Genomic DNA, 10,365 nt, shown 5'->3' on the forward strand with positions numbered 1-10,365 from the left:
TTTTTTTTAGATTCGTTGCATTCTACTGCATTTCAATATTTAAATAGCTACATTATCTGACTACTTTGAATACCTGTATTATACATTGTGTGTGTGGGGGGGAGGTGTTGGTGTGCAGATAGTTTGAGGGCAGATTTCACAAAATTACAATTATTTTGTCCAAATTAATTTGAAACTGAATGAACACATCACCATTGTGATAAAAAAAAATCATGACTATGATTATGTTCTTTTTTTAAACATTTATTCACCACATCTGCTACTCCATATAATTTTATCTTGAGGGAAAAATGGTCAATCAACTACTGTATTTGCAAGACATCACATGCACAAGGAAGAGAGTACATTGTTTCCTCAGAGTGCTGCCTAACCTTAAATTTAATAAACACATTTCTCAAATACTAGATGCCTCACTTTTCCCATCAGGAGGCAACTGATGGAAACCAAATATTCAGAGATAATTTTTTTTCCTCAACCTACGCAATACCTAACTGCTGAGCTATTTGAACATCTTGGCTCACCCCCAAAAAAATAGCACCTCAAGAAACCTTTAAGGTGCCCCTTTAGCTCATGTAACAAGAATTAAGGTTAATACATAATCCAGAGGGGCGGCCCGGTAGTTGAGTGGTTAGCACACCGGCTTCACAGTGCAGAGGTCGCCGGTTCGCGTCCCGGTCCGGCCTCCCTGTGTCCCCGGAGCCCTGTGGGTTTTCTCCAGGTCCTCCGGTTTCCTCCCACACTCCAAAAACATGCATGGCAGGCAGATTTACCACTCCAAATTGTCCCTAGGTGTGAGTGTGAGAGTGACTGTTGTATGTCTTTGTGTGCCCTGCAATTGGCTGGCAACCAATTCAGGGTGTCCCCCGCCTCGTGCCCGAAGCCAGCTGAGATAGGCTCCAGCAACCCCCGCGACCCAAATGAGGAATAAGCGGTACGGAAAATGAGATGAGAGACATAATCCAGAGACTGCATTTTGAACAGATATTCTCAAAATGTGCATGTGCAATAAAGATCTAGACCAGGGGTCGGGAACCTATGGCTCGCGAGCCATATATGGCTCGCCGATAAATCTAAATACATATTCTCGTTTTTTTCGCCGTTCATTTCCTATTGGGGCTGCAGTTGGCGGAAAGCGCAATTTTGATTGGATGACACTGACCTAGATTGGCCGAAAGCGCCATTTTAATTGGATGATACTGGCCGTCATGTTGAAACAGGTAAACGCCCCTTTTATGAGACCAACGAGTGCACTTCAGCTTGAATGCACCGGAGCATTCGCCTTTGAGGAGAGAAAAGGTTCTGATTCTAAATTGCAATGAAACAATACCATCGATGAAACAGTCAAATGTCAGTGACATTTTAACAAGCCCCATGTTAACGTTAGCATCAGTATACTTCTGCGAGAAGATATTGCAGATAGCAAGTGTGGAAGCTTATGAGCCGTGTGCAGGCTAGCTAGCAGTAACTTCGCCTCTGGACCGGCAAGTTGAATTTCATTCCGATCGTTTGCCTCGATTTTTACCAATCACGAGGAACAGAAAACCATTCATGTTAACGGTGAGTACTATCACAAAGTTATTTTAAATAATACATTCTGACATTTTGTTGGAAAGTGGCCGCGCGTGCGCGCGCATTTGTATGTACATGCCGCGTGTGCGTGGCTCACACTGAAATACATTTCTAAATATTTTACTTTTATGGCTCTCTTAGTCAAAAAGGTTCCCGAGCCCTGATCTAGACCTTGATGAATGAGAATATTCCCAAGCATCAATAAAGGACCTGCTCCATCTGCAGTTGAGCACAGAAACAACCCAACAATTTTAGTACCTACGCAGACATGCTCCACATAAAAAGTGGGAAAACAAGCACATACATGTAACCTGATGCTGTGTGTGTGTGTGTGTGTATATATATATATATATATATATATATATATATATATATATATATATAGAGAGAGAGAGAGAGAGAGAGAGAGAGGCTTCATTATAAATAAAAAAGTGTGACACATCCACGGTACAAAGCTGAGTAGGAGAACTCGATGATGGAGAGCGTAAACACGGAAGCTCTCACGCCGGCATCTGGGAAGGTGACATCGTGGCCGCATAGGAGCCCATGCTGTTGAGTACGGCGTGGATACGGAAGTGTAGCCGCGACTCCATGCTGTAATCTTTGTAGTCCATCCTGCAAGTCATGGTTCCTGGTTTGAGCGCTTCTTCCAGGAAAAAATACATTTGGATTTGGTTGGAGATACTTACTTGGCACTTTCAAGCACACAGATAGCTTTTTCGACGTCGCCCCTTTGCTTGTGCAGCAGGCCCATCTCGTACATGGTAAACGGCACCAGGTAGTTGCTGTGCTTCAGGTCGCTTTCGCTGGGATGAAACAACAAGGTGACATCAGAATGAGTCTTGCAGTGAGACTAGACAGTAATTGGTTTTATTTTTACAAATGCTAATTACTCTATGCACATTGAGATACATGCCAATGTCCCATGTTGGGCTTGACTTCAATCTATCAATGAGGTGACTCAACGGGTTTGACATGACAGAAGAAAAAAAAAAAAATCACGATCCATTTTTAGATATTCAGAATTCATCAGACCGGTTTAGCAGTTGACAGAATTTGAATATGTTATCATTAAAAATGTTTTGCTTAGTATTGCTGCATGCTGAGGTATGTGTCAATAGTGCATGCAACAGGCCTGTACTATGCTCCTGAAAGGCCAACCGACACCTCCGGACAAGTTGTGTCCATAATTTGTAAAATCACTTCAAGTGACTTCAAACGAGCGCATTTTACAAAGATTCAACGGCATATAGCTATATTTTACGTTTTAAGACCCGTGCTGAATATTCAGGAAGTCTTGTTTTCGAGTTGATGACGATGCTTGACTTGGCGTCATATCTGGAACGCCCCTGACAGAGAAAGCGACACACAATGCATTTTGGGTACTTTGTTTGGTCTGAAAATTTCGTGTTGATCTGTGTTGATGATGAAATTAGAAGGAAAACACATAAATAACGCTATGGTGAATCCTTGTGTGTTACACCAAGACACTGATACTAGTTGACACAAATTCCCAGTAGACAAATCAGCCCATTTCCAACGGAGCTTGGGCGCCATTTTCTGGGACGCTACATTGGAATCCTGATGGCTCAAATTGATAGGCAAGTACTTCTTTAATGAATTGCAAACATTAATGCTTTCCTATTCAGAACTATTTGAATCATATTCATAACTGGATGAGTAACAAGAAAGCATCTTCTCCGAATCCGAAGCCATTGTTTTGATATTAGAGCAAGGCAAGACGTCCTGGCGTGACGTCACGAACAAGGGGGCGGGACCTTCTGAAACTCAGCATCCCGAGGTCATTTTGAAGTAGTGTTGGGACACTCACTCATTTTTATTGGTGTTTTGCATTTGACTAAAAATATCAGCCTGCATGTTTTGGGTATTTTAGATGCTATAAAATGTTTTCCTGATGTCAGTTACGAAACAAAAAAATGGTGTAGGTTGTCCTTTAAATGGATCCTCCATGTTGCTGTGACTTAACAGGTTTGTCATCTGGTTAATTAAATGAAGGGATCATTAAAATTTAACATTAGTAATTATTCAAAGTGAAGTTTCACGTGTATTTCACTTGGTGGCTGTGACTCGACGGGTTTGACGTGGGGTGATGGGGCAATTTTAAATTAAATGAAGGAACCATTAAAAAATAATATTTTGTACTCATTCAACACAAAGTTTCATGTGTAGTCCACTTGATGGCTATGACTAGACGGGTTTGACAAGCGCTCACGTGTAAATTAAAAGGAACCATTAAAACTTAACACTTGGTAGTTATTCAATATGGAGATTTTTGAGCATTCCACTCAATGTCTGACTGGATGGGTTAGACGTGGTCTGAGAAGGGATCCGATTGAAGCCAAATGAACCATTAAAACATAGCATTTGGTAAGTGTCATTCATAGGCAGGTTTCATATGTATTTCACTTGACGGCTGTGACGAGACGGGTCGTGAAATTGCCCTTTTATCATTTTTTTCAGGCCAAATTTTAGTACGTGGGTGAACCTAATGTAGATCTCACCTGGATAAGACGCGATTGAAACAGACCTCCGCCTGGTCGAGCTGCCCCAACTGCCTCAGACACAAGCCCTTGAGCAACTGAACCACACACTGGTCATCCAGGTGGTAGTCTGACGGGTCTGATCATATTGAACACGGCGTTATATTTCAAGGGAAAAAAAACAGAGCTTTTTCTTTACTGCCGCTTTCTTTCTCCTCACTTGAATTATACTTAAGCTCCTCCTCCGCTCTGTCCAACGTAGCCAAAATGTTTTCCGTCAAGTCGGCTCTTTTGCCAACGATGGTGAAGCCGTTCCACACGTACATCATTTCCTGCGGGCGGCAAAATGGGCGACATTGGTCAAAATATTGACATGTAATCCGGCGAATTATAGGGAAGAGCCCTGACCAGTGCCGGGACTACCAGTTTGACGGGCTTGGACGACACGTAGCGCTGAGCCTTCTTGGCGGCAAATTTCTCAGTCGGGATGGACTTTCCGGCCAGCTTCAGCCTCAGACTGTCAACTTCCCTGCAAGGAATATTCACTTCATTACGTGGAGTCCAGATGCAAAACAGATTTTCTAACCATCCGATAAACCGGATTGGCTTTTCTGACAAAAATATATCACAAAAATGATCGTTTTTTTATGGTCACTCGTCATCATTGGCCGATTTTTTGAGTGCGTTTTGGTAACGGAAATTTTTAATGTAGTGGTCCATTCTCATTTTATTAAACAAAAAAAAATCATAATCATATAAATGCCGCTGTCTATGATTCATTGATCTATTTATGCATTATTAATTTAGTTATTCATTTGTATTGTTATTCACTTATTCATTTATGTAGTTCTATACTTATTTACTGATGCACTTATTGACTGATGTACTTATGTACCTATGTATTAATTTATGTACTTGCGCACTTGCTTATGTTATGTACTTATGTCCTTACTTACATACTTATGTACTTACATACTTATGTACTTACTTATACTTGCATGCTTGCATAGATACTAATGTACTTAGATACGTATGTACTCACTTAGATACTTGTGTCCTTACATACTTACGTACTTACTTATTTCCAGTACATACTTGTGTACTTACTTCCAGTAAATACATATCTACTTACTTCCAGTACATACATATGTACTTATTTATTGAGGTACTTATTTATTTTAAAATACCTGAACAGGTCAACCACATTTTCACCCATTTTCTTGACTTCTTCCTCAGGGAGCATGCTCAGTATGGATGCCTTTTGGAACACGTAGACAGCCTACGAGCAAAGAAAAATGACAATTTTAAATTGTCTCCGAATGTGCTTGAGACTGGTAGGCATCTTTTTTGTTACAAAGACAATTTCACGCTCATCTCCAATGAAGGTCTTAAGTCAACAAGATGTCACCTGTGACCATTTGCTCTCCTTGCAAAGCAGATCGGCATAATGGTACGCTTCCCGCCAATTCTGTTCAAACGAATGGGCCCACATGAGCTCCCAAAAGCACAGGTGGTGAATCTGCCGCCACTCCTGCTGAGCAGCGACGCAAGCGCGGAATTTTTCCTGAGCCTACAGACAAAAGTGGCAGGTCAGCAAAACCAGCGACGACGCGACTGCGGTGCGAATGAAACTCTTACAAATGTGATGTTTCCTTTGAGCAGGGCAATTCTCGCCACGTAGAAAAGTATTAGAGCGCCCTGTGGATGAAATAAAGATGTTGGAAAATTATGATGCGTTGAAGACATTTTAGATTTCACCGAAACTGACGTATACATTTTTTGTTAGCATTCAAGACAATTTAGACTCCAGGTGTCAAAGTTATGGCGCGGGGGCCAAATCTGCCCCACCATCTCATTTGAGTCGGCCCACGATAGCAAATCCAACTTGTGAAATTCCATGATGCTTGCTGAAATCCGAACCAAAATTTCAAATTACCCCATGTAAACCATGTAAACAGGCATCATTTTTTACTTCAAATTTGAAAACCAGTTATTCATCAATTTGTTGTGCGCTCTATATATAATATGTGGAGAGGATTAAAACATTTCTAAAAATGAGTTTAACTCCCTTAATTTAGATTTTTTTTTGCAGAGGGCCACATTGTAGTTACCGTTTACTCTCGGGGGGCCGTTATGAATTAGAATTAATTTATAGTGTTTAATATCCTCCACATATTACATATAGAATGCACAACAAATGAATGAATAACTATTTTTCAAATTTTAAGTAAAAAAAATACTTATTGTTTACATGGGACAATTTGACATTTTAGTTCAGACTTTGGCAAGAATCATGGAATTTCACAAGTTTGATTTGCTTTCGCGCGCCGAATAAAATGATGTGGTGGGGCAAATATGGCCCACATACCTCGACTTTGACACCTGTGATTAACACAATCAAATACAGCTTCGCCAAAGCATCCAGCGTGTTGGTTTTCACAAACACGAGATTCTACAGCAGTCATTGAAATTATTTTAGCCACTTAACAGTAGTCACTTTAGAATTAAACAGTAGTCACTTTAGAATTAAACAGTGCGCGTCATTCGGTGTCCTATATGATGATGTCACAGGAGGTTGAACAGTTTAGCTTACATTTGGGAACCTTTTAGCATAAGGCTCCAGCAGAGCCTCCGCCTCAGTTAAGTCCACGTCACCAGAACCTTTAGGGACAGGAGAGATTTTATTTTTTTTGAATAAACAAAATTTGAAATTAGTGCTCAAACAAGGGCCACTTCTTACCCAGAATGACCGAGATGTAGAGATGAAACATGAGCAGTGTCAAAGTGCTGAGAATAGAACGCAGACTGTCGCTGGAGGCGCCCGCCCGCAATTCAGACAAACCCAACTCCTGTGGAATATATATATAGATACATATTTTATTGAATGTGTTTGTAGAAACCAAAATTCATCTACAAAAGGTGCATCTTAGGTTCATCTTGACATTTCACACCAACATGCCAATTTTTAAGTGGGATGTGCATGTCTATATATTGAGCGGCGGGGGACCTACCCTGTCCCCGGAGAAACCTAAAAACTCCATCAGTTTGAGAATTCTCACCGGTAGCAGAGATAGCATCTGTTTAAAAAAAATAAGATAAAAAGTTTGAATTATAATATGTTTTTGTGTGATTGGCAATATTGTCGATTTGAAAATTCTCCCACCAGATTAAAAGACCCGATGCCCATACTGACGCCGCCCTTAAAGTGAGTATGTGTGCTGCTCTGCTCCATTTCCGCATTGCCGTGAACCATGGCCTGACACTCCCTGTGTGTACACAACATTTTTCTGGATCTTATTTAAAAAAAAAGACTCCAAGTTAGCTTACTTGAAAATCTGATAGCTGTTTCGGATCCTCATGCCTCCCTTGATGAAACCGATGATGCTCTCGTCGAGGAAGGTGAGCACCGCCTTCTGCAGCAGCACTTCGCCGTAACAGAGCTCGGCGTGCATCTCCTCTGCGTGGAAAATGGCAAAAAACATGAACCAAGGCTTTGCTCATGGCAAATAAAATTTGGTCACGAATTGAATTTGTAATTTCATAAAAAAAACACAATAATAAAACAATTGTGACAAAATAATGGTAATAAGAATTATTATAATTATTATTATAGACACTGATTCACTATGGCGACCCATGAAGGGAAAAGCCGAAAGGAAAAGATTATAGTAGTTATAATAATTATAATAATAATAATAACCAAATACATGCATGCAATTTCATTAAAACCTGAATAATATGACCATAATTATTATTTCATCATATTTTCATTATTAGTATAGTCATTATTATAGTATTAATATTAATAATAATAATAATAATAATAATAAATAACCAACAAATAAATATTACATTATTATTACAATTATCTAGTATTTATAATAATAATAAAAAGAACCAAATATTACATTATTCTTACAATTATCTAGCATTTATAATAATAATAATAATAATAATAATACTAATAATAACAGAACATGCAATAAATAAATACATGCAATTTCATTCAAAAACCTAATAAAACAATAATGATAAAATGATAATAAAATAATAATTCTGATCATTATTATGATAGTATTTAAAATAATAATAATAATAATAATAATAATAATAATAATTAACTAAATACATAAATATTTAATGAATGCACTTTCCTAAACAGATCATTTCGTTTGGAGTAATAGTAATTCATACATCAAAAATGTAAGAAAACTATCAAGTGTTTTTTTTGTCCAACTTGTTTTCTGTTACAAAGAAATCACTTTACTGACACGTCACCTTCTGTCAGGCTTTCAGGTGATTGTCTTTGCCAAAGATTAACCAGAGTCTCCATAATTCCCGTTTTCTTTCGAAACCTAAAATAAATAAAAAATGAATGCCATGTTTCAAGCCCGTGATGTGTCATAGGCGGGGGGGCACACCTCTGGCACGTGAGCAGGGCGTCACTCAGCGCCTCCATAGCAGCGTTCATGTCTTTCGGATCAAAAGTCATGCCCGCTTGCATCACCAGCATGCTGCTGTAGCCCATCGCGTGATACATACTCTGGCCCCTCCTGTGGTCAGTTCAAACATCTGCTGTGGTATCATGTGACTCAAAAGCGTGAGGACTGTGAAGTGGGACTTACCAGGGTTCTAAAAGAGCCAAGGCATCTGCAAACTTGTTGTTTAGAAAAAGATCAAGGGCGCTGGAGCATTCCTGTAATGAGGTCTCTAAGTCCATTGCTGCTTCTCTGGATGGAATGATAGAAACTTACTAACAAGATATTTTGGGAAACAAAAGAAAGACTCAAAAACACCTGCAAAACCATACACAGCACAGAATTTCATGAAGATGACTCGAGATACGACACACAAAAAGGAAAAGTACAGAGAGGAGCCGGTTAATTGTGGGAAGTGTTTTCAGGATCAACGAGATGAAGTGGAACCTTTGCCAAAGTGATTTGATGGATTGCAGAAAGATAGCATCAGCTTGTGATTCCCCCAAAACCCGCAAGCTCGGCATGGTTCAACTTTACATGGATTCTTATTCTTCATAGAGCTTAGGGCTCTCTAATCTTCACTGATGAAGATGTCAGTGGCAAGCCGAGGCAAACCTGTGTTAACAAAATTACTTGTCAATCCTTTACCATACAACACAATGCTACCAAAAACAAGCTAGGCGCAATAAATACGGAAAATGTGATAGGCCAATTCAACGTAAACCCAAATGAGCATACATTTTATCTAGTCAAAGGAAAATTTAGGGAGTTCCAAAAATGACACCATGGGACTCACCATGACAAGTTTGACAAGCTGACAAAAGTGTCATAGTATGGCAACTTGTCAAAACAGTGTAAAACATGTCACGGAGTTGAAATAGTGACAAAAGCCCCATGTACTTTATCATCACTATTACTATTATTATTACGAGCAGTGGCACTAAAACTATCATCAGAAACAGTAACAAAGGTTCGTATAAAAGCGGAAAGAATTTTAACAATAAAATGTAATTCATGATGTACTTAGTGCCCCCTTGTGGCTGGATAGCATACCGCAAATAGACGTCGTTCGTTTCCGTCGGAGAAATTATTTATTTAGCTTTAAAAAAAATATAGTAAAATGAACGAGAACTTACAAAACACTTCCAGAACGGGGTTTTTCCACCTAGAAGCAAAGAAACGGACAATCTACACTTTTTGACAAAAAAGTTGTTAAATTTTAAAGACGTTTTTTTATTTAATAAAAGCAATTAGTAGCAAACACGAACCTTCTGTTGGGAGTAGATATCCATTCGAAATATATATTTTCTCCGTACGATTTTTGATGTTGCAGACAAGCTTCTTTGCAGATCTTAGAAAATATATGTTCATCATTAGGGAGTCCCTTGACATTTATACTTGACTAAGGTTACTAGATCCAGCCCACTCTCGTGTCTCCTGATATTACACGTACACACAGCATCACTGTGAGTGCAGGCACACAGTCCGCTGTTTGTTTCCCCATCTACAAAGCAACCAATCCAGTCGGCATTGTTCCGTGAAATTGCAATTACGATTTGGCATTGTGCTCTCATGATGTTTAAAAGGGCAGCCAAAAGGCTAAGAGGAGACGACTGTTTGTGGAACACCTTTGTTTCACTGTAAGGAGCATTCCTGTGGGCCAACCCCTGCAGTTTGGTACCCAAAACTCAAGACACTCTTCATTATTTTGAGCCATTTTGGATTTAAAAAAATATAAAAAGCAACGCGTTGCTCCCTCGCAGGCATTTGTTTACTTTTCATGCGCCCCCATTAAAACAGGACTGCGGAAAGGTCTG

At 39.4% G+C, this 10,365-nt stretch overlaps 1 protein-coding gene across 1 annotated transcript; it reads right to left on the minus strand.

The window, feature by feature from the left end:
- Positions 1–222: 222 nt before the first annotated feature.
- On the minus strand, positions 223–9,899 carry LOC148892454 (tetratricopeptide repeat protein 39B-like). The gene is made up of 18 exons (XM_089006875.1): positions 9,817–9,899; positions 9,685–9,713; positions 8,696–8,800; positions 8,492–8,623; positions 8,349–8,425; positions 7,398–7,527; positions 7,234–7,336; positions 7,082–7,147; positions 6,811–6,919; positions 6,664–6,731; positions 5,709–5,768; positions 5,479–5,640; positions 5,258–5,349; positions 4,479–4,599; positions 4,291–4,402; positions 4,092–4,209; positions 2,259–2,375; positions 223–2,184 (listed from the first exon to the last, which is right to left on the minus strand). The coding sequence occupies exons 1-18, from the start codon at positions 9,838–9,840 to the stop codon at positions 2,070–2,072; spliced, it is 1,740 nt and encodes a 579-aa protein (XP_088863001.1). The 5' UTR covers positions 9,841–9,899; the 3' UTR covers positions 223–2,069.
- Positions 9,900–10,365: the final 466 nt, after the last annotated feature.

The sequence above is a fragment of the Hippocampus bargibanti genome, linkage group LG10, assembly GCF_051943395.1.
Source record: "Hippocampus bargibanti isolate YZ-2025 linkage group LG10, ASM5194339v1, whole genome shotgun sequence".
NCBI lineage: Eukaryota > Metazoa > Chordata > Actinopteri > Syngnathiformes > Syngnathidae > Hippocampus > Hippocampus bargibanti.